Genomic DNA, 27,635 nt, shown 5'->3' with positions numbered 1-27,635 from the left:
TGTCCAGCACAAGTGAGGAGATAAATAGAACTTAATTCTGCAAGATAGGGATCTTTTTGGAGAAGTGTTTAACCGCTGCTGAAAATAACAGGAGCAGTCAGGACAAGTTGTGGTGTAAGTACAGAAATATAATTCCTTCTGGAATTCGGTACACTAGGTATGCACTGTTCCTCCAGGAAAGCCTTAGGTACTCTAACAATTCCATTCAGCAAAGTATTCAGTGATCTCAATTCAGATGAGTCTTGCCTTATCTCGGGTCATTTATCCTTTGATTCAGTATATTTTAAACAGAAGCATTTTCCCACTCTGGTTTTACCAAGCTGTGGATTAAAACAGATCTGTGAGCTCCTTCCTGCCTTTAGTACAGTGTGGCGGGGGTAAAGCTGCTCAGCCACACTCCAGATGGCTTTTGTCAGCCACAGGGACTGAACAAGAAGTCACACGAACAAAAGACTGCTTGTTACTGCCCAGGAATTGTCCCAGGCTGATCACCATTAAAGCCATCTGCAGAGCCTGTGCAGATTTCGTGGTGCAGGCAGTGGGGACTCTCAGTTACAGGCTCATTTCGGTGTTCTCAAGCTGAAACACTCGTGCATTTTGATTTGGTTCTCTGCGTTTTGGTTAAAACTGCATTTTAACCTCTGTTGGCAGAGCTGCGCACGTCTCTCGAAGAGCACCAGTCTGCTCTGGAACTCATCATGAGCAAGTACAGAGAACAGATGTTCAGGTTGCTTATGGCAAGCAAGAAGGATGATCCAAGTATAATAATGAAGTTAAAAGAGCAACATTCCAAGGTAATAACTTCATTGAGGTGTCTTGCTTTGTTTTTTAGTTAACACCCTCGTTTGTAGTGGATCAATTCAAAGCTCACTCGGTGTCAATTTTTGTCCCACTGTACTACTAATGAGTCCTGATTTTTGTATTCCACTCCATGCAACACAAACAGGAAACTATCAGTTGAGTAAGTCAACCTTACCAGCTTCTCATTTATTAAAGCTTTCAACAGGTAGCATTTCATTACTGCATTTGTTTAATTTACTTTTGTTTCACATCAGTCTTTAAGGCAACTGCCCTGTTACACTGCCAGAGGTTAGTAATAGTCAGGCTTTTAGACTAGCTTTAACTTATGCTTGTGACACCAAGAAATAATTAATAAACCTGTGCTTAGGGAGAGTAGGAGGAAAAAGCTTTTAAAATTCAATTATTCAAATATTTTCCCCTAAATATTATAAATAAATTTTAAAAATTAAAAGTCCATTTGACTCTTGAATAACTGGACAAAGCAGGAAACACAAGTTCAGTTATTCAAGAGTCAAAAGGACTTCTAAATTTTCGGGGAATTCATTATTCTGGATCAGTAAGAGATCTAAACAGGAGCTTTTTAGCAAAATATTACATTTCATTGAAAATGTAACAATCATTACAGCAATGCAGCTGTGTAGACAAACAAGTTTAAGTGTTTAATAATCTTTGCCCTCAGCTAACTTAAGTTTGCAAAGCAAAGTTAGGGTCTGCTTACTGGGAAAACAATTTAAGAATTTGATTTTTTCTTGCCAGCTTACAACATCTTATGTGTGTAATTGGTGCCATTGGTATGAAAAATATTACTGGACTCGAACTGTATCTTTAACATGAAATCTTGGAAAATGACAGGTATAGATAATTTTCAACAGAAGTTACCTCAGAACGTGGTATAGCATCTGCTCCAGCTTCAGGAGAACCAACACAAGAGGGTAAAATGAAATTTTATCTATCCTGGAATGGACTGTGATAGTTCATTTGGGAGCACTTCAATGGCAAAACAGGGCAAAGGAAAAATAATATCTCACAATGTAATTGGAACAGGAGATTTAGGTTTCAATATTTTCATTAAACCTCTTCCTTCATGAATGCCTGATGAAAGAGATTTATCACCCTTATTCTGACACAAAGGATTTCTGGAGTTTCATTATTTATTCTCTAGCTCAAGCTTCATATTCAGGAAGATTGAACAGTGTTGAAGCACTTTTTAAATAATTCTCTCTTATTAAGAAACAATCCATTATTCCCAAGGAGTTAAGCTCCCTGTTCCCAGCAATGCTGTTTTCCCAAGTGCAGCTGTTATTTTAGTGCCTGTTTACAGATTATTACAAGAGCATTGGTTGCTGCAGATGAAGAAGCACCTCCCTTAAACAGAACAACAATGTCTTTTGATAGTGTTGTTTGCAGGAGAAAAGGGTGTGTTGGTGGTAGTGACCCTGATCTAAGTGTGCTGTTTGAATTTGCTCAGCTGAAACAAGGCCCTAAAATGGGTGCGGCTCCTTTTTGGTTTTTATCTCTCTGGAGAGGAAAACCCCAATGTGTACAAAAGAGAGAGATACACAGAGGCTTTCACCATCACTGCACTCTCTGGCTTTACCCCATCTAAGTTTTCCACATGTGCCTTCCAGAGCAGAGCCTTCCAGTTTTGTGTTAGGATCTGACCTAATATCAGTGACCAAAGCTGTGTATTGATCCAGAGCCCACATGCGCTGTGAAAGCAGGAAGCAGAGAGGACAGCAATATATCTGAAACCCACAGCTCCTACCCAGGCCCTCGAGGGCGCATCCTTGCCTGACCACAGCTTCCTGTCAGGCTAAATTTGAGAGTTCTTAAAAAAAAAAAAAGTTCCATGTCATCACCTGCACTGGAAACTGAGAAGAAAATAAAGATTTACAGCAAGTTCTTCTCCACCCCCTCACACTGAGAGTGGGGATTTAGCAACTGCTAAACTACAGCTTGGGCAATTGGAATGGCAGAGAGGAAAGGGCTGGTGTTTATTTCAGTAAAGGGGATGTGTTTTAGTCAGATGAGTTTATGATTCCAGGCAGTTCTTTGTGGTAGTTTAAAGCCAAGGTGATCATCTGCCAGCTGTATCCATCTTCTGTCAAATTTATAATTTAGAAGTGGGATTTAGCTTTAGTCTCCTTCATTCCAGCCCCCTGTCCTGCTTTGCCTGATACTAGCCAATAAATACTGTGGATTTTGTCCAAAGGCCAGGTCAGGCACAACTAGACTGGGAGCATGGCAGAGCTGGAATAAGAGACAAGTTGAAAAATGAAGCTGTGGGAAATACCTTTAAACTGCCTGGCTTAACTGAGCAGCAGTGAATGGCAGAGGGGCACAGGCTGCTCATGCAGCATTGCAGGGAAAGGCAGCACTGACCCTTCTTCCTGAACCTCTGAAGTCCAGAGCCCAGATAAGCTGGAATTGGAGGTGGATTCAAGCAAAAGTATCTAAACTAGAGAGCAGAGGATGGGTGTGAGTTGTGTAATATGTGACATAGTGAGGATGACCTCTGCACCTGCTCCTTTTTGGAGAGAAATGCCTGTCCATGGGCTGGTACTGGAGATCAGGTTTCAAACACCTGGAAAGAATGTGGCTTTCCCTGCTGCTCTCACAGGAGTGGAGCAGTTTTGCATATCCAAAATAACACACAGTTCCTATTGCACAGGAAGGCCTGGTCAGGGCAAGCACAGCACCAGCTTGTAGCCATTTAGAGCCAGGGATCACAGTTGGTTAAGCTTCTATCAAATTCCTGTGAGAGGGATCACTGTGGGGCAAACCAGGTTTATTTAAATAAACAGGACCACTGTGGCTACCCACACCGTAAAGTTAGAGAGAATTTGTTTTCCAAAATTGAGGTCTGTGATAAAAAAGTGTCGCAGTAGCTGAACAATATTTTTATTTTTTTAATAATGCAGAAAATAGATCACTAAGATAATACTAAATGTTGTATCTCAGGAGCTGCAAGTGCACGTGGACCAAATCACAGAGATGGCAGCAGTAATGAGAAAAGCCATTGAGGTGGATGAAAGGCACGGCTGCAAAGAGCAGGAGCGCATCACCCAGCTCGAGGTGAGGAGAGAGCTGCACAGGCACAGATACTGAAGGGAGTAAAGATCCTCCCAGGTGTTTTATGAAGTTACACTGCATAAAACTCACACTCACTGCTGCTGTGTCACCCTTGCCTTGCTGGAGCAGGGGAAGTACCACTACAGCTTAATCTCAAGGAGGGGATGCTTAAAGCCCATCCAAGAGAGCAGGAGGATCAGAAACCTCTGTGCTCCCTTGGAGAAGATGACACAGCACTGATTTCAAATCAGTGTTCTACTCCTTATGCTTTCATTTGGAGTAGAGGGGGAGGTTTTAACAGTTACCCTGATTTCTTCCTGGAGTTCTATTAATGTGTTTTTCTCTCCCTGGTTTTAGCAAGAAAACAAAGGCTTGAGAGAAATTCTACAAATCACTAGAGAATCGTTTCTGAACCTCAAGAAAGAGGATGCATCAGAGAGCACGTCCCTGTCAGGATTAGTGACAAGCAGTGATCTGAGCCTGAGGAAAAGCTAAGGACTCTGGGAATCAGCAAGCTTCAGTTGCACACTCAAACCAATGGAGCATCAGGGGGCACTGGTCAAGCACTTGTTACTGAATAGGGCACCAGCAAGAGAATGCATCCAGCTCCAGCTCAGTGGCTTTTACACTGTGTTACATAAATTCAGCTGGTATTCTGCAATACCCTCAGTGACAGATTGATTGCCATAGATCTAACCTCAGTAAGAAATGGATTAATGCACTTGCTGAATTGCAAATTCTTTTTATATGAACTCATTTTACAGATAAAAGGTGAGATTTCAAGTAATTTATATAAATTATTGTTCATACGAACTTCAGTGCAACTCTTAGATAATACAGGTAAGATTTCAAGTCTGATCTCCGCCTTAGAAAATAGTTACTTATGAATATGCTTTGCATGATCCACATAGCATTTTTTACTTTTGTTTTGGCTTTAATAAATTCTCATTTTGCAACAAACCTCTGATGGGAGGGGCACATAGGCAGCATAAAATTTAAGGATTTCTGTCATTTAGCTTTGGGGTATCGCTTTCAAATACAAGGCCAATTTTTAAACATAAGGAATGCTGTCCATGAATAGTTTGGAGTTTTTAAATGAAACAAAATACTTTCAATTATGTGCACTGAATTGTATTATGAGAACATGGAAAGAGCTGTTCCCACTTTGTTGTTCTCAGGAACACAGGTAGCAATACAACTCTGCCTCAGCTTTTACCTTTGGGAGAGGAAATCCATCTCAGTTCTTTGTCAGTAAGAAGCCACACGAGTCCCATGTCTTTCTTCTCCAGTTGCCTGCCCAAACTTCCTAAGTGAGGAATGGCAACTCCACAGGACAAAAGCAGTGGCAGCAGAAAGGAGGGGTAGAGGAAGGAGGAAGCAGCTTCATGGCAGAGTTGGCAGCCTGCAATTAATACTCTTTAATTTTCCTTTCTCCAAAGGAAAATTTCTTTCTTTATTCTATCAGGAAAGTTTTAAAGTGAGTTCAGCAGAGTGAAAGCTGTCAGCTACAGAAAACTGTGGAACTACAGCTGCCACCCACAGTTTAACATTCTGGCTGCTCAATAACCCACCAAGCAACATGAGCTGAGCAATCCTGAAATCAACCATCATTTAGTCAAGTTTGATTTTCAGTGACAACAACACAGAAGGAACTAAGCATCCAACAGTTCCAAGCATGCCAGCTTCAGTACAGCTTCCTGTGGCCCAGCACAGCTTCCCTGAGCTCTAGGTAAATGTTCCAGAGGCCTAAAGGGGGACTTTCAGTGGCACTGAACTGACATAGCAGCAGCTCAGCACATTTGTTCTGTTCTCTCTGTTGCTGCTCCTTCCCGTAGTGCTTTTAAGAGGAAATAAGTGTGAAAAGAGCATTAGCAGGCAGTAAATGCTTGTTTTCCACGAACACATGCTGAAAGGACAGGTAAATCAGGTCTCCACTCTCACAGCCTGCTTTAGACTGGAGAAGCTGCGGCTTCTCTGCAGAGCACCTTGGCTTCTTGCTGGGCTTAGGTGCACACTGAGGACATTCACACACATGGAAAAAAGTTATGGCCATTTCCAGACTTGTGAAGCAGCCGAGGGGAAATTCTGGGGAACATTTTAGCTCAAGCACAGAATATTTTTGTCTGCTTTTATATTAACTGTAAAGCCTCGCCAGTGCTTCTCTCATTTAGATTTTGCATTTCTGCCATGGCTTGCAAGCTGCTGACTTACCAGAAGCAACATCTTTTTTCACTGGAGTGTTCTGTTGTTGCAAACTTACAAGGAATTTTGGGTTCAGTTGTTCTTGTTTCTAGAAGCATCTTTTCACCCATGCACTGATGTCAAGAAGCATTTCTATCCATTTGATGCTGAATTCAGCTTCACGGCTGACTTCTGGTTTGGCTTCCAAATACAGAAGAGGGTTCTTGGTCTGTGGCAGTACTTTGAGGTTGCTCTATTATGAAATAATGCTTGATTAGTGATTATTTTTGTAAATTAAAGAAAAAATGTGACTTAATTTATCTATTCCTAGTCTTCACATTTGATACGTCTCCCCTTTCATTCCCCTGCCCTGATCACTTTAGGATTTTAAAGAGCCTTCACAGTGTGTGGAGTGACTATTTTTCATTGCATACCTGTTATTTTTGTAATGCAAATGGCTTGAAAAGGATTTATGGCTAGAATTGTGTACTGTACAGTAAACTTATTTTATCAATAAAGTTGACTGAAAACATGGATGGCTCCATGACTAAAGCAAGGTACTGGCTCTGAGATGAGCCTTGTTGGTAACACAAGATAAAAAAGAAAGTAACCAAAATTGTTGTTTGTGGCAGCTGTTCAGCTGAGGGCAAACTGAAACTAAATTGGGCTGGTTTGTACAACTAAGATCATTGAACAGCCTTGACTTTTTAAAGCACATGGGATTAGAAGATTGATAAAAGACAGAACTAATGGCACTCTTTTCATGCAGAACTGCATGTACTGGGATCCCTGTGTGTAAATGCCCAAATGAAACTTTTATTGGCTTAGGGAATTTCCTTAAGCACTTCTTCTGGTTGAAAGAGGAATTTCCAAGTCTGCTGGTGGAGTGTAAAACTTGAACTTGTTCTTTTTGGAGAGCCTGGAGCCTGAGTGTCCAGGGCACGGTGGGCGGTCACACCACCAGAGGAGAGCACTGTGCTGCTCCCAGCAGGAGGGCAGAGGGAAGGTGAGACCTTAAAGCTCATCCCGTGCCACCTCCTGTCCTGGGCAGGGACACCTTCCACTATCCCAGGTTGCTCCAAGCCCTGTCAAGCCTGGCCTTGGACACTGCCTGGGGCAGCCACAGCTTCTCTGGACAAGTGTTTTGTAATTTTTATCAGTTCTTCTGTGATAAATCAACTGCAGACATCTGTTATTCAGCCAAGCTGGTAAGACAGCAGAAGTCAGCTAAATGCAGGTTTTAGTGGATGCTGTGGGCAAAACTGCACCAAGCCAATCCTTAGTTTACAGACCATTTAGCGCAGGTTGGGCTGGACAGGAACTGCATAGGAGGAAGGACTGAGTTCCTGGTGCCTGCAACCACCTTCCTGTCCCCAGACACAGCAAGCCAGTGTGGCCCTTGTATCAGGGAATGTCTTTATTTGCCACGTTCAGAAAAAAACTCACCTGACATCTGCCTTAACCAACTGCCCAGCGAGGAGGGAAACGCTTCATTGCAGTCTTGGAAGCAGCACGTGCTGGCAGCACTCCTCAAGCACCAGCCAGAAAACAGGCACAGGGGAAACCACCAATTCCAGCTGCACTCTCTTTACATTTCCCAAGGTGAAGGATTACTTTTTTAAAGAATGGCAGACAGTGATTTCCCTGCAGTGTTCTCAGCACCAAAAATCCTCCAATCCGTCCACTTGAGGCTGGCTCTTCCAGCAGTGAGCAGCAGCAGAGCTGTTCTCGAGAAGTCAGTTCTGGGAAGCTCGAGCAACACAGCACACCAACGGATGCAGGGTGATCAGCGTCTTCCTTTTTCTAATACTACGTTCAGGAACACCATAAACAAATATTGAAATGACTCATCATCTGCAACTCATTACATTCCTGGCTAAGCAAACAGCAGCTGCCTCCTACAATTCTCTGTGTTTGCTTCTTGCATATGGCTTTCCCTCTCACCCTCAGCATTCAGGATAAAAAAAAATTGAATCCAGCTCATTTTGAGCATATTAGATAATCTATTGTTACACCAGATAAGATGGAAAATTTGGAACTGGTGCTTTTTCTCATGAGGCAGCCTTGTGAAGATCTAGTTCTGAAGCAGGCGGGGAAATTTTACACACCCCTCTTCTCCTGCCACTCCCTCTCACCCCTAAAATGAGCTCGCTTATTGCTCTGGTTTGAAGTTGACTTCTCCCAGCGTGCAAGGAAGCACAAAGCCCTTCATGCTCAGCAGGAGTCAGCTGGCTGCCTGGAGCTGGGGGCGAGAGCAGACAGGCTCTGAGAGCAATAAACTAAATATTATAAACAATAAGCATCTGTTGAACACACAGAAGTGTTACGGGAGCTGTTGTTTCCAGAGAAAACTCAGACACCAGAGTCTACCAATCCAGGATGTGGGAAGGGACGACAACCAGATGGACATTAGCAAAATTCAAATAAATCTGGATATATCAATATATCAATGCAGTCCAGCCCCAGCGTCAGGACACAGTAACCTAACACAATCCTCACGTTGCATATCCAAAGGCTCCGTGTTTCTTATGCTGACTCCTTGCTGGATAAACCAACCAGGAACCAAAGTTCCACTAAAGCTCACCCCAAAAAAACACTACTAAGATCACTGCAGACCTACAGCTGCTGACAGGTTAGAAGGCAGAGAGAGGAAAAGCTCAAAAGCTCAGTGAAAATGCACATTTTGAGATGGAGCCTACTGATTTCACTGGAGGGGCTCCCTCTTTTTTGGAAGCCGTTTCAGATCAAGGACAGCTCTAGGCAAGGACAGAAGGGAATCAGAATCACAGAAGGGTTTGTGCTAGAAGGGACCTTCAAGAGACCTTAACCAGATCTCACCCTAGACCTCAAGGGGTACACAAAAAAAGCCTTCAACACTGCAGTGGATCAGTTCATGTATTCTGATCATCACCACTGTTACTCACTGTGCCTTAGGGATTATGGAAGAAAATTCCTGAACCGTCTCTTGGCAGAACTAAAAAAAGGAAACAATCTCTGGATCAAAGGATCCAGAAAATCAAAGGATCTCTGAAAAACAGTTCAAAGCCCACTTCTGCTATAAGATTGCTATGTGGTCTTGCAGACCAGTTTTCAGGCAAGAAGGGGATGACAACCATTCCTTTGTTCTCCAGAGCCTCATCTGATGAAGCTCTCAAAAAAAGCCTCTCTGGACCACGCGCTTCCCTCAGTGTCTGCACAGAGCACACGCCTCGCTCTCAGCCTCTGGGTGTCACTGCAATGCCAGCCAGGCTCCCCCGCCTCAGCCCTTGGCCAGAAGAATTTTTCAAAGCAAACTCTCCCTACGAGATCAAAGGCAGAGGCTAAACTATAAAAGCATCATTGAAAAGACATCTTTATTATAAAAGATATAGAAAATTAGAGTTAAACTTGTTTCTTGCACAATGTTAATTGCAGCAGTTATAAAAACCCACCAAGGTAAACATGTTTAAGAGCATTTCTATACCACAGAAGTGTTTGCTGCTTGCCATTACACACGGCAGAGACAAGCTCAGGATCAGTGCGGGGAGGACGGGCAGGGACCCAGGGAAGAGCTCCTTGTTTACTTCATGTGCCACACAACAGCACAGGGCAACAAGACCCAACTGCAGGATTTCAGCCTTGCTTTGCTCTTGAGGCAGATGGTCCAACTCCAAGCAATGATGGGATTTGTCTCTAAACATCAGAAGGGTTCAGTCACTTCAGACACTGTCTTTGAGCTCTCATTCCTTAAAGAAGAGCCATTTAAAAATCATGCATGCTTGTCTATGCCAGTGTGTTCTGACTTTCAGTGAAGTTCCCAGAAAAGGTTCTTTTGCCAGTTTCCTCAGAAAGAGCTGTTTCTTACAGATTTTGTACCAAAAATCTGAAGTGGTGGCTGAGAGCTTAAGCTTCTACTCCTGAGGAATCCCCTCATGGAGGTTCCATGCAGGCACCTGAGCAGCCACTCACCTCACACAGGCAGGACTGGGCACTTGGCTGGCCTCACTGAAGGCTCAGACACAGGGTGAAGGAGGAAGAGTCGCCATACCCTGTGTCAAGGTACAGGATGGGAGACTTGAGCCATCCTTCAGTGCATGACAGACCCCAGCAGAGACCAGGACAGGGCACAAAGGACAAACAAGTAAAATACCCCCAGGTCTCCTTGGGATGAACCAAAAACATTGCTCCAGTCGACATTTTGAAAATGGCTCTCGAGATTTTTTTTTAAGGAAGAGCATAAAGCCACCACATGAGATTGGTCCCTCATCTGTTTTTATATTACATGCTGTTTTGAGCAGATACAATTCAAATAGGTAAGAAAAACAGTCAGCAAGGTTCCTGGTCAGTATCTTGCTAGCTGAATGCTGTTTTCATCCCTTAAAGCAAAATTAAAAGATGATTAAAAATAAATAATTAGTGTTTCAGCCAACTCCAGGGGGAAAAAATTGCCATTGGCTACAAAGAGCTTATTTACTTTTTTCTTTTATAACAGCACCATCAAAAAAGATACTATACCAGAGCAGAAACAAGACACAGGCTATTCAGAAAGCAAACGGAGACAAACCTCTTGTGTTCTCTCAGCAGCCATCTCTGCACAGAGACCAGATGACCAGCCTGCTACAAAAACACCCAAAAGCAAAGGAAAAAGTCTTCTTGTCTCAGATCAGTCCCTGTTCCCGAGCCCCACAGTGCACACGTACAACAGTTAACTCAGTGCAGTTTCAATTCAAGTCACTCGTTCAGCTTGCAAGGTTCAGTAACACTCCTTGGAAACCAGTGTGTCTGCAGCCACATGTTTTGTACCTGTATTAGAAAGAGATGCTCAGTTCTTGCTGGAAGAACTCCTTGTATGTCCAGTCCTTCTTCCTCCCCTCACAGCTGGACAGACTGCCCACCCTTGGGAGTGAATTGGGCACCACCTCAGCAGACATTTCCACATGCAAGGGAACAATCAGCAGGTTGCTTTCCAAAGCCTGTTTGATGTTTCACGTACCCAAACAGCAAAGCAGAACCCCCAGGATGAATGCCTGTCCTTGGCCACGAGTACAGGAATCTGCAGCTAGACACAAGCAGGTTGCATCAGGCAGAGTGCACCACAGAGGAGTCACAAACAGCGTGTAGTGTACTGGACAGGTAACTGCTCTGCCAAGCTGGGCAAGCAGCCATCTCTTATTCAGCAGGACAAATTAGCAGTGGTAAATCCTGCACCACTGGCTGGTAGCTGGTAATCATCTCACCATTCCCAGATCCTCCCTCTCCATTCCCATCAGTTATTTGGCAAGTTACAGAAGCAATGGAGTTCTCTCCCCGGCTGGCTGGTCTTTCTGGAAGAACTCTTTGATATGCAGCAGCTTATTGTGGATCCTCTCTCTCAGGGGAGGCATATGATGGCTGGGGTCTAAGACATTGGTGCTTCTACGTTCCCTTTCCCTCTTCCAGGTGAGATAGGGATGTGGTGGGAAGGGCACCTCGCTCCTCTCCCGGCGGAGCTGCACAGTGACCCCGCTGAGGGCCAGCATTGCCCACACCGACAGGATTATGAAGTCTAGAAAAAGAGAAACAGATGCCTGTAGCAAAGCAGAACATCCTTTGCTTTCCCAAGCACAAACACTGAACTAGTTTAGTGATAGAAAGGAATGGAGTATCATCCCCACATCCTCAGATGCCCAGAGTGACTCCATGCAGAGGCCAGGATACACAGGGAGTTGGGAAGAGTCTCTTCCCTGTATTAGGCCTTTGACTGCCCACTCTGCACACTCCTCAGCAAGCTGCCAGCCCAAGTCTGAGCAGCACCTTTCACAGGGGCCTTTGTCACAACACCTGCAGGAAGGTTCCTGCCTTTAAGTCTACTCAGTATCGCTTTTGAAGGACTAGAATTTCTCATGTGGATGTTAAATCTCACACTGTACTGTGTTCTCCTTCCACCCCCTTCCTGCCCTCACTCACTGTTTACCACAGAACCAAAGAGGCAGTGATTCTTCCTTAAAAGGAGAATAAAGTCTCAGGAGGACTCACCATTCCTTTGAAAAGGCACATTGGTGTAAGCTCTGTTGAAGTAATTGTTGAGGACTCTTCTGAGCAGGTCTAAGGTGATGTAAGCAAGGCTTGTGTAGACGTAACAACCAATGGCCAGGATCACCGTGTAAGAGCCCACTATGCCAGAAGCCAGGATGTTCAGCTAGACAGGGAGAAAAAACACAGCTTTAGGAGACTGATGAATACTCTTTATTTCCCAACACCCTAAGACAGGAGAATCATGGAATGTCCTGGATTGAAATGGCCCTAAAATGGCCCATCCAGTTCCAACCCTCTGTCATGGGCAGGGACACCTTCCACTATCCCAGGTTGCTCCAAGCCCTGTCCAACCTGGCCTTGAGCACTGCCTGGGATGGGGCAGCCACAGCTGCTCTGGGCAAGTATTTTGTAATTTTTATCAGTTCTTCTGTGATAAATCAGCTGCACACATCTGTTATCTAGCCAAGCTGATAAGACACCAGAAGCCAACTAAATGCAGGTTTTAGTGGATGCTGTGGGCAAAACTACACCAAGCAATCCGTAGCTTACAGACCATTTAGCACAAGTGGGGCTGAACATTAACTGCCTGCAACTGGCCCTGTGCTGAGCTTCACAAAGCTGTGCTTAGTTTTCTGTACATATCCTACTGGGCAAAGTTTTGCATTAACAAGTCTGACACCCCTCCCACACACCCCCGCCATTCTCCCTCCTTCTGAGGTGACAGCACAATTACTTACAATTCTTGGGCAGCCAACAAAAAGCACTGGAATCATCAAGGCCACACATGTAAAGGTCACCCAGAACACCACATCGTCACGAAAGACCCTGTAGTCTCCTGCCAAGACACCACATTTACCAGTGAGGGAAACATTTCCTTTTTCACCAGTGTTTGGGGGTCAGCCTTTCCCCCAAAAAATTCTGTACATTCAGAAATACCTGGAGTACATTGCTGAAAAGCCCAGCTTTTGAACTCAAATCCTGACTGTTTAAGATGTATTGGAACAGTTACTCAAGAACAGAAAAACTGTCCCAGTTGAGCACAGGTCCTGTACTCTGTGTTGGAACATAAGATCTTGTCCATGAAACAAAGATATTTGACAAGGTACATGTTCCTCACCTGGTAAGAATGAAAAGTACCAGAGTATTGCTGCCCAATAAAAAGCTGTTTTGGTGCCTCTATGGGTTTCTAAGCTAAAAATCTGCATCTGACTCCAGAGTATGGTGCAAATGTAGCCATCACAACACTACCAGGCAATAAGTTCTTCTAGGTTTAGGAAAATTCAATCAGTCAAACCCTTCTTTGCTCCCCCTGCTTTCCAAGGCCTTTGGATTCACCAGAGGGGACAAGCTGACCTCCAGCTGAGTCACTGTTCCACTTTAATGAAGAGCACCCAGGGACTGCATGGATTATCACAGAATCATGGCTTGAGTCAAACACAGATGACTGGAGAACGAAAAACTGTCCCACCAAGGGACCTTAAAAAGAGAAGTTTTGAGAGTGAGAATTACAACAAAGTATAGCTGATGCTCTGGTGTCCCTGAGGGACTCCAGCTCAGCAGGCTTACTGGCTTTTAAGCAATTTGTCTTAGGCCTTTGTGCCTGAAGCCTTCAAATTAGACTGTAGATTTTCTACTGGGATTTGTCCTGGACAAGAGAACAAGAGAGCAAGTGCATGCCTGGAGCAGAGCTGGTGTTCCAGAGATAGCGCACAGCTTAAGTAGGAAGAGTCACCAAGTTCTCTGCAAAACAATCAGTTTCCTTTCCCCCAAGTGGCTTTAATTACAGCACAGCTGAAAGAAGCTTTCAGGTACATCTCTACTCCTCCCAGCACTGGAAAGGGAAAGTTAAACATCCCACTAGGATAAACCAGAAAGTGCCATTCACTCTTGAGCCTTGCAGCGTGCCTGCAGCACAGCAGGAACACAGCACTCACCCAGCAGAGGATTCCAGTGCTTACCTAGGGGAGTAAAGAAGACCGTCGATGAGAAGAGAAATCCCAACACAAGTCCAATAACAAACATGCTGAGCAGGACAGAGCCAAACCTCCACCAGCTCACAACCAAGAGCAGGCCTCCAATAATTCCAGCCACTGCTGTCAAAATGAGACGCACTGAAAGAGAGAAGAGAAAATTCCAGCATTCTGGAAACTTCAGTTCTTGCAGTAACATGTTCAGCAGCTTTATTTATATGCTTGTTTGGCTCTTTTCAGTGAGTTTGCATGAGGTAACAACTAAAAGTATCAGAACGTGCTTCATGCACTTCACTTAGATGCCAGCCTGCAGCTGGGGATGTGCTGCTGCAAGAGTAGCAGGGGTCTTGCATGGGGGCCTTGGTACCATGTACGTCAGCACCCTGAGTTCCCAGGGAGTTCAGGTGGCTACAGCTACTGCACATGTACCAACAAAGGAATTCTGTGAGGTGGGACAGACAAAGAACTAATTCTGTCTAGTCTAACAGAGTGGGCACAGACCATCTACTTCCATTTTACAGGCAACACCTGCATTTGATCTGAAACAGAGGCCCACGCATTGTGAAAATAGGAAGAAAGTATGTTGCAAATTTCCAGAGTTTCCAAACACCTCTTATCTTCCTTGGGTTAGATACTGAAATTAAATCCAGCTATTAATTCTGCATCACCGTGATGCCAGAAGGAACACTCACTCTGTTGCATTTTCAGCTCTATGGCCATCAGAGCTCAGGCACCCAGGCATCACCCTGCTATCCTTCCTGTGGCTGGCCAACAGCACAACTGAGATTGTACCTGAGGGGTTCTTACAGGAGTTTGGGAAGAGCACAGGATATCCTGACACATCTACTCACCATCATAGCTAAGGCCAGTTACCCTCGTAAGGAATACAAAGAAGATGAATGCTGCGACAATGAAGCCCATGAAGAATAAATCTGGAGAAGAAGGAAAATGTATTTAGCAAGCTTCATACCAAGCCCACTTTGGTGGCTCTTCAGATATCTTCATATTACAACAGGGAAGGAACACAGCAGCTCACAAAAAGAGAGCCAGACAACATTTTGTTCTCAGTAGGGCTGACCTCAAGCACTACAGATAGTAGTGCAAATTTACATATTTCTATGTCCAAAATTCCATATTTATAGCTATCTTGCCCAGCACTCTAGTTCTAGGTTTCTATTCTTTGCATCTCAGAAACTTCCTGCTCTGAGCTTAAAGACTCAGAGCCTGTAAAAGCAAAGGAGTGGACCTAACTGGCACAGCATAACTATCAAGGTAATAACACCACCATTCTAAGTTACACAGAGTAACATCTATGAAGTTCCAACCAGATTTTGAGATGAAATTAAATATTCATTACCTGTTTTCCAGAATCTGTGTCCAAAAAAGCAGGTGAAAAGACCAAGAACAGCAAAAGCAGTGAAGAATACTTTGGTAGAGAGTTTACCTACAAGAACAAAGGTGGGTTTAGTAGAGCATTCCATCTAGAAGTCCCAACAAAGAGATTAAGGTAAGGTCAGGTTGCTGTCACAAACTTTACTGACAACTTGAGAGCTGCCACTCTGTCAGATCTGCAATGCCTGAACTAACAATTGGCTTGGTAGGATCTTCAACAGAACAGTGAAATAGTCCAGACTGATTAAGAAATCAAAAGCATCCTGCTTATACAAGAGAAGTTTTTGTAAGTAGATGTAACTTTTTTATAATACAGATATAAATTTGCCTGAAAATTCTCTGCTCAGGTTTAAAAAAAGGGATATCCAGTCATCTATAAAAATCAATGCTATGGAGATTATTGACCCAGGCAGCAACTATTGGCTAAATCACCACAGCCTTCACCATTTGTCTCCCTCTCATACATTTGCCATGCAACAAAAATGATCACCAGCATCCCATTATGGCTCACCTCTGTCTTCTATGCAAATTTCTTACCTATATTAAAGCTACTTGCAGAAGTAAACCCTATTTTCAATGTGCTCTGAATTAGAGAGGATTAGCCTAGATAATTTGTCTCACAGTCATAGGACAACACCGAGTTTGAGAACAATCACTTGTGTTACAGTATATAAGAAAATAACGAGAACAAATCTTACTCTATGAACCAAATTGTACCAATTGCTCATGTCCCTTCTGGGTTCATAAGGGGAGTGGCAGCTCTGCTCTGTTTCTGCTCAAATTCCATCGTTATATAGCTTTGTACAAAGCAGCATGACTTGGTAGTCACTCCACTACTGCTGGCATTATCTTCATTCTTATTTTAGATGACTGCCTCCTTTCAAAATACCTGTGGGTTACTGATTCCTGCTAGCACCAGCACAGTTAGAAAATTCTGGCTGAAGCCTAATCTAGTCTGTGTTTTATAAGCTCAGCTTCACATCCAGCATCTGCAGTCCTACAAATAATTGAAATTATGTATCCATTTGAAATGGACAAAGCTGGGGTGGCACTACAGAGTTCAGATTTGGAAGCCACATATTAAACCTCCATTAAGTTAAACCTTTAATTGCTAATGGTTCTCCCTAGTCTTACTTCATCATTCTAGACTTTCTCCTCAAACAAGACATAGACTTCACCATAAAGTAACAAAATATACACAGTGTAAAACAAAGATCTCCCACATACATTGGAAAAACAATCTTAAAGCACATTCAGCATGTTGGAGCACAACAAGCTGCAGAGGTATTGGCAAGGACCGACAATTCCCAACTTACTGAGGGAAGAGCAGTTATCTACCAGGTCAGCAAAGCTGCAGGCATAGGTATGCACAGGTATGTATGCAGCAGAACTGTTCCAAAGAGGATCCCACACGATGACATTGTAGATCACGCCTTGTCCAGGAAGTGACGAGAAGTAGACACTGGTCTTGTCATCAGCTGTCAGTGTAAGCATCTGGAAAAGTATGTATCTGTGTTAAAGGCTCACAGGATGGAACCCTTCCCTCCAGCACTACTGCCTTTTCTGTCAGAGGAGAGGATTGTCCCACTCCTGTTTTGCTACTCCCTGCCTGAGGGCAGAGTTCAGGCTCCCTACCAGACTATTGACCCAGGTCTGGCCTCCAAGGCAGGCAAGGCTGCCATTCCACCCACAGCAGGGCCAGGGAGCCTGCTTATGTCTCCCATCCAGGAAGATAAGCACAGGGGAGGAGAAAACAAGAGCACCACATGGCTGGTTCCCAGTGCTTCGGGCTCACCTTCACGCCATTGGCTCTGATGCTCTGCACCCCAGACATTTTCCGTATGTGGCTCATGAGCACCATCTCAGACAGGTCGTTCTCGGGCAGGAAGTACTGGTACACATCATAGCGCAGCCGCCACCGTGAGCTCTGACCAGTCCCTGAATCACAGGAGGGGGGGCTTGCACCTCTGCAATGAAAAACACATCAGCCACGTGCCCAGCACAAGGCCCAGACCCTAACATTAGTTTCCAGCAGTTACCCTGCCCACAGGGATTGCCTCTACTCTTTCGAGGTGCACACCAGCAGCTAACTCAAAGCTGGACTGTATTTGTGAGCACAGGGCACAGCAGCATCACACAGAACCACCCTGGCACAGGTGGTGTCTGTGCAGGTACCTGCCTTCACACTTACAGAGGCCTCCTATGAATTGCCATAACAAGAATTCCAGGAGGCACAAGAGCCAAAGACTACAACATTACCGTTTTTCTTTCCATGCAGTTTGAACACAGTCTTCCCCATTCCCTGCCTATCACTTGTGACACCAGGCATCATTCAGGATATAATGCCTTCTAACTTGAAATCTCAAGTTAAACAAAATTCTGGGTCATTATCATGCTTTAGTACTAGTAAAGAAATAAAACTGGCTGTAACACACAATTGCTCCTCAAGCAAATTAAGCTGTTACAAGGAGTGGAAAGATCCAGTATTTACTGACTGCTTACATTTCTGAAGTTGCATAACCTCCCCCACAAGATGTAACTCTCAACTTTTATCTCTCTCATGCAGTACCTCTTCCCCTCCTCCTTTTCCCCATTTACATTTGTTGCAGCAAACAAGATTCCTGCCAGCAGCTGGATGGTTCAGCTGTTACAGCAGGGTCTTATTTCAGCCTTTTGGCCAAACACAGGACAAAAGGTTTTGCTCAGTGCACTGATGTTTTCCACATACCTGGTATATCCCAAGTTTGCAGGGGCAAACTTGATGTGTATATCAACTAATGTGTAGTCCAGGTAAATATTTGGATCCACTTCCAAGTCAAATTCTAGATTGCAGCCCCCAGGAATAGGATCTAGAACACGGAGAAGATAACTGCAGTTATGCACTTGCAGGCACAATGCACTTGCTGAGCACAGAAAGGTGCTGGCCCTGCAGACAGCAAAAGGGTTTCACTGCAGCCTGTGACAGGTCCCACACATGAGTGACTCCAGTGACTGGAGTGTTGGAGTGAAAGCTCTTGTAAGGGACTGCACATGGGTCAGGGCAATCCCAAGCACAAACACAGGCTGGGTGGAGAATGGATTGAGGGCAGCCCTGAGGAAAAGCACTTGGGGGTGTTGGCTGATGAGAAGCTTGAAATAACCCAGCCATGTGTGCTCACAGCCCAGCCAGCCACCAGCATCCTGCATGCAAAGAGGAGTGGGCAGCAGGCCCAGGGAGGGGGGTTCTGCCCTCCAGTCTGCTCTGGCAAAACTCTACCCCAGCACAAGAAGGATGTAGACCTGCTGGAGTTAGTCCAAAGGAGGACCATGGAGACGACCAGAGGGATGGACTGCCTCTCCTATGAGCAAAGGCTCAGAGTAGGGGTTGTTCAGCCTGGAGAAGGCTCTAGGGAGACCCTTCCAGCAGCCTCCCCATACCTGAAGGGAGCCCACAAGAAAGCTGGAGAGGGAATTTTTACAAGGGCCTGGAGTGACCAGACGAGGGGCAATGGCTTTATGCTGAAGGAGGGTAGATTTAGATTGGCTATGAGGAAGAAATTGTTCCCTGTGAGGGTGGTGAGGCCCTGGCACAGATTGCCCAGAGAAGATGTGTGCCCCATCCCTGGCAGTGTCCAAGGCCAGGCTGGATGGGGCTGTGAGCAACCCAGAGTAGTGGAAGGTGTTCCTGCCATGGCAGAGTGTTGGAACTGGATGGGCTTTATGGTCTCCTTCCAATCCAAACATATTTGTGATTCCATGATCACATGCACAGCAGTGTTCTATTCAAAAGCTTCTATTCAAAGGCAAGACCATGGAGTACATCCTATACACAATCCAGCAGTGACAATAAAAACCTGTTCAGCCCATCACAAAAGAATTTCTGGTATCACCATCAGATTTCCACCATGTAAGACTGAAAGGTCAACACTTCACTCCACAGATGACTTGTCTGAGCAGAGCTGCATGCCCTGAGCACGTACCTTTCTCCATGTAGGGAATGGAGATAGCAGTGCTGAGCACCTGGCCGGCATCCAGGGCTCGCACGTACCACGTACACACGGTCTGCTCAGGCCGAAGGATGGACACCAGCCCTCTGTCCACCCCAATTCCTGAGCTGTTCACCGACGGAGTCTGCACAGAAACACATCATAGCAACAAGTAGTTCTCCTTGAGAAGATTTATATCACAGTTTCTGCATTTTGATAATATCAAAAGAGCCCCTTCCTGCCACAAAACTGCCAGGCACACACATCAATGCCAGTTACCACAGATCAGGCTCTGCCCAAAATGTATTTGTGCTTGAAATTGTCCAGCTCCACATGCAGGACCTTGGACTTGGCCTTGCTGAAGTTCATGGGGTCTGCATAGGCCCACCTCTCAACCCTTCAAGATCCCTCTGGATGGCATCCCCACCTGGTGAAAAAAGGGAGCTCTGACACCACACACTGCCTGGCTCAGGCTCAAAAACCCCAGTAACAAGTGTGGGACTCCTAAAGAGCTGAAAATTGCAAGCAAGTAGCAGAGAAATCTAGCTAGTAGACCTGGCAATGGATTGATCAGTAAAAATGTGAAAGGACTGGAATATCCTTCACAAAATGTTGTGGGATGGCAACAAGGAAATGTTCTGTGAACCAGCATACAGAAGCACCTTCCCATCTCCACCAGAACAGAGATGACTGTATGACAGCTGCCTTAACCCTAGCAATGCCAGATGTTTTTGGGGCCAGGCCAGTTACTGACCCAATCCCCAGCACCACCATCCCTTCCAGAACCAGGGCTCTTGAGGAAACATTAGGCAGCAATGACAGTATCACAGCTGGAACAACCACTTGACCTGCAGCCACATTTTCAGCATGGAGAGTGCCTTTGGCCAAGGCAGCCACAGTTACCCCAGGCAATGCTGTAAGGAAGCACATTGGACCTGGCAGACTTCAAGGTCTGGCTCAACTTCGTATTTCTAGAGGCAAGCCATCCCTAAAAGCAGTAGGGCTGCATTTATGCATCACTGCCCTTGGCCTGGTAAGGCCCATGAATGCAAAGAGGATCTGAACTGGCAGCAGAGGATTCTACCAACGGCAAGCAAAGACTGAACAGGTCTAACAGTAATGCCTCAGCCCTGTAATCCTGGCTGTTTCAGCAGTACAAGGATGGCTGAGCTGGGTGACTTGTGTTACAGGTCATCCATCTTCTGAGCTTCCCAGGATACGTCTTGGCACTCAGTATATTCTGATTTCAAACATGCTGGTGGAGAGAGAGGAACTGGATTGCAGCTGTCAGACCTCGATCTACCACGTTCAGCTTAGTCAATGTTCTGTTCAAATACCAGTGAGAGCCTCCCAGCACCACCACAACAAAAATCAGTATTTTAGATTAGGCTTATTTTGTCCCACCATTACTAGGATGCAGGGTATAACAGCAGGAATGCTTTTATTGCATAACCTAGAAGCAGCAGCTTTCACTGGAGTACATGGAAGAATTTCTCCCCGAGTTACCAAAGGCAAATTAGATTCAGGACAAGGAGCAGGGATAACAACACATCATATCTGCAGTGGTTAGATCCAAGCCATGGGAACAGCAGACAACTAAACATCCCAAAGTGATCCTGTGTGAGGCATCTGGCAAACACTTACACAGATCTGGTTTTAATAGGACAAGCTGATGGACAACAGTCAATAGAGCCACGTGAGAAAAGCACCATTTTCCATCAAATAAAGAGCCTTGAAACATTTTCAAGTCAGCTCTCACATGCCTTTAGCATTCAGTCTTTCAAAATAGCAGCTGTGGCATATAAGTACAAGAAATGATTTCTGAAGCTACAGTAACACTGTCTAAAAGCCAAGCAGGTAAAAGACACTCATTATTTATTTATTAGTCTTACATGTACCAGAGCCAAGTCCTTTGTTGAAAGAGAGGCAGCACTTAACAGAAGTGACACTCTTACCTTATCAAAGGATATCACCACATCACTCTGCTGAGCATGCACTTGAAAAATAACCACAGTCACATTGCTGGCGATGTTCCTGATTACAGCCTCCACTGGACTGGTCTGGTTAAGTAGCACATTTCTGAATTTTCCCAGGGAGAGCTCAAGAAGACCTGCGTTACAAAAAAAGGAAGATACAGGGTTGTTTTTGGTCCAGAGGGAAGCAATTAAGGGAAGCCTGGAAGTTTCCAGTAGCCCAATATTAGTCAGCTGGGAACAGAGCAGGATGTTGCTCTGTGCTGCTCTTATCCTGTGAGCTGTAGCAAGCTTTCAGAGACTGCTGCACACACAGCTGTACCTGCAGACACAGGCACAGCCAGGGTAGCTGCCCTGCAGCACCTGAGCACAGGGACAGGGCTTCCTGCCAGGAGTCAGGATTTGATCCAGCTGAGCTCACCAGCTCAGCCAACCAGCCAGCTACACTCCAAACAGTCAGTAAGAGAAGATACTGAGCACTGTCGGGTTTTTGGCAGATACAGGTGGGTATGTTTGTACCAGCCAGCCAACTTGCACAATATCCACCAGACTTTCCAGGTGAATTCTTACAGACCATGGGAACTGGAGTCAAGTTCCGGAAGACAGAGTCAAATCTGTAGTTTTCACACATGTATTTACCCACTTTCAGCTATTCCACATTTTTTGCTGCCAGACAGTTTTTAATCATTAGGACTGCTGCATCCCCATCTCTAAACCTAAAAATCTGACTGATTTTTCCCAGACACAACTTAGACCATTTCTTTTTACAATGAGCATAACCCCATGATGCACAGTCATTTTAATTTAAAGAGAACCACATGACCTAGGATATAAGATCTTTAAGAATCAGCTTTGGCTTGCCATTCAAGTCCTGCAAGCAAGCCTGACTTGTCCCTGCACTGAGTTCTGCAGGGATAGGGGATGCCAAGGGAGGAAAGCGAAGCAGCCACAGAAGCCACAAGATGCTCTTTGGTTGGTAGCTGCAGCCAGACTGCACAATGCCTTCCAGGCTTTTCCCTGAATTCCTCTGCCAGCCTCTGTACCCAAACAGACCTAAAACTTATCAAGCCTGAACACACACACACACTTCCTCAATGCAGTTGCCTCTGGTGGAAAGGGCTGGTACTGCCAAGTTCCCTAACAGTCACCAGCAGCACATCCGAGGGACGCTTGCTGATGACACAGGGGGGCTCCCATTCACAAGGAACGGGACAGTTTTCTTACCTGTACTCTCTAACCACTTTCCTGTTACTTTTCTCTCCCTCCTGCCATGAACTTGCATCACTCACCAGTTTCTTTGCCCTTTGATATGTACAAAGAGAGGAGCTCCCACCCTCATGCCTCCTCCACTCGCTACACAGTGAGGGAAGGAACTTCAACCCTTACATGCTCACTCCCAAAATTCAGTTAATATCAGTACTGCATTACCAATACAACTTCAGCTAAAATATTTGGGGGTCATAAACCACTTGTGAGGAAAGAAAGATTCTCCATTTTTCTGCTCCCATCATCGGCAGTTTGTGTTAACATAGAAGTTTCTACACCAAATTTTCACACAGTAATTAATGTAAAATTAAAGCTGCAAAAGAAACTTGGTGTATCCTTCAGTTTCTGATTCTTCAGAGTCCCTTGAGCAGCATTCAGATAGCCTCAGATCTTTCCTTATTAGCTCATGTTCTACCAGAAATGCAAGTAGTGGTATGAATGCTGAAGAAAAGCATTCAGAAGGCACAGACTATACGTCCATACACTCAGAAATTTACAATGAAAGCTTACAATGCAGGAAAAGTATTTTTCTTTGATCTTTAAAACCTTCAGCAGAGCTTCCTGAACCACAAGTCATTCACACTTAGATGTTCTTGTAAGAAAAAAAAGCTGAAACCATACACATTCTCTGTGTGATCTACATCAAGGGGAAAAAACTGCATTGCTCCACCTCGTTTCTCACCTCCACTCTGTACCCATACCCAGGGGCCTCTGCATAAATAAGGACAGATTCGTCAGCAGGACACACAGCCACTACTTCAGCGTGATCATGAGATTCCAAATGTCAGAGGCACTCTCTCAAGTTTAATTAGCATGGTGAATTAAGGACTGGTGTTCTATATTGCTTTAGTGTTTGCATAACTGCTCTGAGAACAGCACATGTGACACACATTACCCCAAAATCCAGGCACAAGAGCAGAGGCTCAGGGTGAACAAGAACATCTACACCCATCACGCAAGTATTGCTCAGCTTGCTGTTCACAGGCTCCTGGAACCACACTTCCAACCAGGTCTAAAAGATGATGAGCACTGCAGAGCAACAGAACCTTCTAAGAAGTGTTTGGAAGAGCAATTGCTCCAAGGCCACAGACCACAGCACTCTTCCAGCCTTTTCCATGTCTGTCATTTGACAAGTTACTCCTGGTGCACTGAGACAGAAAGGGAAGATGGTGAGCAAGTGATTTGGTGATTAAATTAACCAGCTCACAATTCACCAGGCCTGTTGCTATCACCACTTCTCTGGTTCTAATACCAGACAGGTATTGGACTCCCTGAGCCACAGAGAGCTCAGTCTTGTCAAACACCCATTGAAAGCAGACACAGAGACCTCGGTGACCAGGTACTGCTGGCCACAGCATGCGACCTTCTCCTTTGGGCAAGCTTGATTCACCAGGAGGTGGCCCACCAGAAAGGGCTGCAGGACCAGCAGCACAGTTAACATCACCTCACAAGTGAGAGAGTTTATCCAGCAAGTCAGCAACAGAGACAGGAGCAAAATCCAGGCATCCCAACTTGTTCTATTGCTTCCAACAGTGAAGGTCTGGAAACACTCTGAGGTGTCAGGCTATGCTCTCTCCCTTGCCCTGTAGGAAGAACTGTAACCGTCACTGCACATCAGAGTAATTTTGGGTTAGATACATGAGAGGAACTCAAACTATTACAGAGCTTATCAACTGAACAGATGCTCAAAGGAAGTCAGCATTGCTGAAACCAAGCAGCAGAGCAGAGATGGAGCACTGAGCATGTATTACTGCATATACAGCACCAGCATGGAGCACAGATAGTCCTGCATACAGAACTGGTGAGCAGAGCAAACAGCCCACTCTGTCACCCCACACTACCTTTTCTCTCACACGAAGAGCAGAACTGGTAAAGACAGCAAAGAAATAGAACGTCCTGGAGCTCTTCTGAGGTGAAAAGTCCTTATTCCTAACTAAACAAGAAGACAATCAATTCCAGAGCCTCTGCATTTGTTATCCCTTCCCTGTGACACACAGTTTCCCCAAAAGGCAACACCCAGCTTGAACCGTTTCCATTGTGCTGATTCAGTGCCAAGCTCTTGGCTCCTCTGATGCTTTGAGTAAACCACATTTCCAGCTCCAATGGCCAAGAGTCACTGCCCACCACCAGGAGCAGTTAGCCACACGGGGCTCTTGATTACACCTAGCACAACTGAAGAAATGCCACTGCTGCCCATACAGAACAGTCCTCACCTACAGAGCCATGTTCAAACACAATGCTTCCCTCCGAGAGGCTCTGTGCAGTAAGAGAAAACACGTTTCTACTGGATGCCAAGCACCTTGCCGGGGATATGCAGAACACCCTGATGTAAGCAAGCCCCAGGAGCTAAGGAGAACTTTCCAGAGCAGAGAGTACAACAACAAGTAGTCACATGAAGACATTTAATGAAGGTGAAGTGCAAGCTCAGACTGACAACCAGTTTGAGTAAGACAAACATTAGCATACAGTTACTTAACAGAATAAAGCCTGCAGCCATATCCTATCAGACCTGTAAGGCCATGCAGACATGGATGATGGGAGAGTCCAGCTACAAGGTCTCTGTCTTCCCACACTCCTGAACCCCCTCCCAAAAATACAGCACCTACCCCTTTCCCAAAAGAAGCAGGAACATTTCTGAAAGCTTCTGAACTTTGACTGTGTGTGTACTGAGATTCATGCCCAGAACAGCTTCATGCATAACGCAGATGACACGACAGAATGTGGCTTGTCACCATCTGCACCATTCCCATCCCACAGGACTACTCTATTCACCAGGCTAGAGGTCTCTACAGCCTGATCAGTCAGGGAAGAGTTATGTGTGAACTTATTATAAAGTATCATCTCTGCATAGACTAAACAGCTGGCACAGAAACATCTCACCCAGATAAGCTCCCTTTACAAAAGCACTGCTCAGTCCTGATTACACTATAAATTCACTTTACTTTTTCCAAAACTAACCAGCCCGGTTTGGATATAGCAAACACAGCCAGTTGAACTCCTCAGGAAGATAGAGCTCACTACAAGACAACAAACACAATGTATAAAACACTTCTGCACAAAGACCAAGTTTGAGGAGTCCATCAGAAGCCCAGAGAGGTAACACAAGCCATCATGCAAAAACTTTATTAATCAGCACTTTTAGAATGAAGCAGAATCTTCAAGGATTAGGAGTTAGCAGAGCCCATCCCTGCAAAATGGGTGTCCACAACTGAATAACCCCAAGACAATTTCAAATCAGTGAACCATTAAGCAAGTGGCCTCGTTTAAAGGCCCTAATGATCAGCTAGACTCTGGTACACAAATTACACAGCTTATTAGCTTTTCACAAGTGAAATACTTTCCCCCTCCATCCTCGATCATGCACGGAAAAACAACAAGAAGTTCCTTCAAGGCAAAGCAGTTTGCTTAGTCTCATAATTGCTTTGCCTTTTACATATTGTAAAAAAATTACTCAACACATGACCCATTTTCATCAAGTCCAGGAGACAGACTGCTTGTTAGCATCCGTCAAGATAAACATTAAGGTCTAAGAACCCTGAGCCTTGATTCTCACCTGCTTGCCACCATCAGGTACCCAGCCAAAGCTTTTAGGTCCTGCAAGAAATAGGGAATACTTGGCTCTCCCTTAGGATCTTGGGCATGAGACTGGGGCAGAGAGAAACCTTCCACACCTGGGACTGGTTCCAAATGCTGTCCTGCAGGCTTGCAAAGCATTCCAAGAGTCTCCTTCGGGACAGCTAAGCTTCATTCAGTCCAGGACAGGTTGGGTGGGGCATTGAGGAACCTGGTCTAGTGGAAGATGTCCCTGCCCATGGCAGGGGGATTGAAATGAGATGAGCTTTAATGTTCCAAACCATTCTATGATTGTATGGTTAGAAGCAAGCATAAAAATAAAGCAATATTAAGAAGAGGAAGCTTATATCAGCCCTAATATGAAGGACTGCTTGCTTATCTCTGAATTATCTCTGAGAGGAAACTTTATTTTTTCCTTTATTTAAACAGATAAGAGTTTAACCAGAAAAAAAAAAGTGACTGTAAATCTTCCCAAACTATACTTATTATAGCACACTTAACTCTGAACTCCTATTTTAGTCACATGCAGGAACACAGGGAAATTACCAAAAAAGCCTATGCCAAATAAAGTCAGATTACATCAGTACGGGCAACAAGTAAGTTTACGAGTCAAGCTGCAAACTGCAGGTTTTGCTCCTTTCCCTAGTTTTATAGCGACAGTGGTTTGCAACCCGCCATCCCCTAGGGTGGGGGGAACCCAGGACCACCTGTACGTGGTCGGGGGAAAAAAACCAAGCAAACAAACACAAACCTACTTTTAACCACGTTCCTTTTGCCATGTCAATTCATGCTCACAGGTAGCAAATACCACCTTGTTTCTGTACGGAGAATACAGCCACACACACCAGCCGCATCCGCTGCATCGCATCCCCGCAACGGCGCGGTTAAAATTATTCCGAGTTACCCATGAAATAGTTAAAATTATGGCGTTCACAGCAATTTAGGTGGAAAAAAAAAAGAAAAAAGAAAAAAAGGGTAAGGAGGGAAAGGGGAAAAAAAAAGAGGGTGGTTCTCGTTGTCCGCATGAAAGATGAAGATAACCATGAATACACAGAGCGCTTCTGCAGCGCCGCAGGCAGCTTTGCTCCGCACTCCTGCTCCTCCGCCCGGACAGCGCCAGCACCGGGGACACCCCACAGGGCTCTGCAGCCGCAGCAAGCCCCGAGCCGCGCTGCCGCTGGACATTACCCGGCACAGCCCCGCGGGTCCCGCTACGAGCCGGGCTCCTCCGGCCGCCTAATGGCGGCCACAGCGCCCCGCGCCCCCCCGCCCTGGCTCACACCGCCCTCACCTGAGGCTCCGCCATGGCGCAGGACCCCCACGAGCAGCAGGAGCAGCGCGGGGCGAGCACAGACCCACATGGCGCTGCGGAGGGAACGGGGAAGGGGGCCGAGGCCGGGAAGCGCCGGGCCGCCGGGGCGGGGCGGGGCGGGCGCTGGGGCGGGGCC

At 45.3% G+C, this 27,635-nt stretch overlaps 2 protein-coding genes across 2 annotated transcripts in view; one reads left to right on the top strand and one right to left on the bottom strand.

The window, feature by feature from the left end:
* The window catches only part of FGFR1OP2 (FGFR1 oncogene partner 2), an 11,203-nt gene extending 4,617 nt beyond the window's left edge, over nt 1-6,586 (top strand). Inside the window, exons 4-6 of the mRNA XM_063395494.1 lie at nt 652-794; nt 3,763-3,876; nt 4,231-6,586. Coding sequence (XP_063251564.1) covers nt 652-794; nt 3,763-3,876; nt 4,231-4,368 — 395 coding nt within the window. The 3' untranslated portion in view covers nt 4,369-6,586. The remainder of the gene's footprint in view (nt 1-651; nt 795-3,762; nt 3,877-4,230) is intronic.
* TM7SF3 (transmembrane 7 superfamily member 3) lies at nt 5,333-27,635 on the bottom strand. Its single transcript, XM_063395493.1, has 12 exons — nt 27,479-27,635; nt 21,331-21,485; nt 19,370-19,520; nt 18,139-18,259; nt 17,206-17,377; nt 16,727-16,904; nt 15,376-15,462; nt 14,870-14,950; nt 14,007-14,159; nt 12,786-12,883; nt 12,049-12,211; nt 5,333-11,578 (listed from the first exon to the last, which is right to left on the bottom strand). The coding sequence occupies exons 1-12, from the start codon at nt 27,546-27,548 to the stop codon at nt 11,316-11,318; spliced, it is 1,692 nt and encodes a 563-aa protein (XP_063251563.1). The 5' UTR covers nt 27,549-27,635; the 3' UTR covers nt 5,333-11,315.

The sequence above is a fragment of the Prinia subflava genome, chromosome 4 (genome assembly GCF_021018805.1).
Source record: "Prinia subflava isolate CZ2003 ecotype Zambia chromosome 4, Cam_Psub_1.2, whole genome shotgun sequence".
NCBI lineage: Eukaryota > Metazoa > Chordata > Aves > Passeriformes > Cisticolidae > Prinia > Prinia subflava.
The sequence above is the reverse complement of the archived record's forward strand: the minus strand, read 5'-3'. Positions and strand labels throughout refer to the sequence as shown.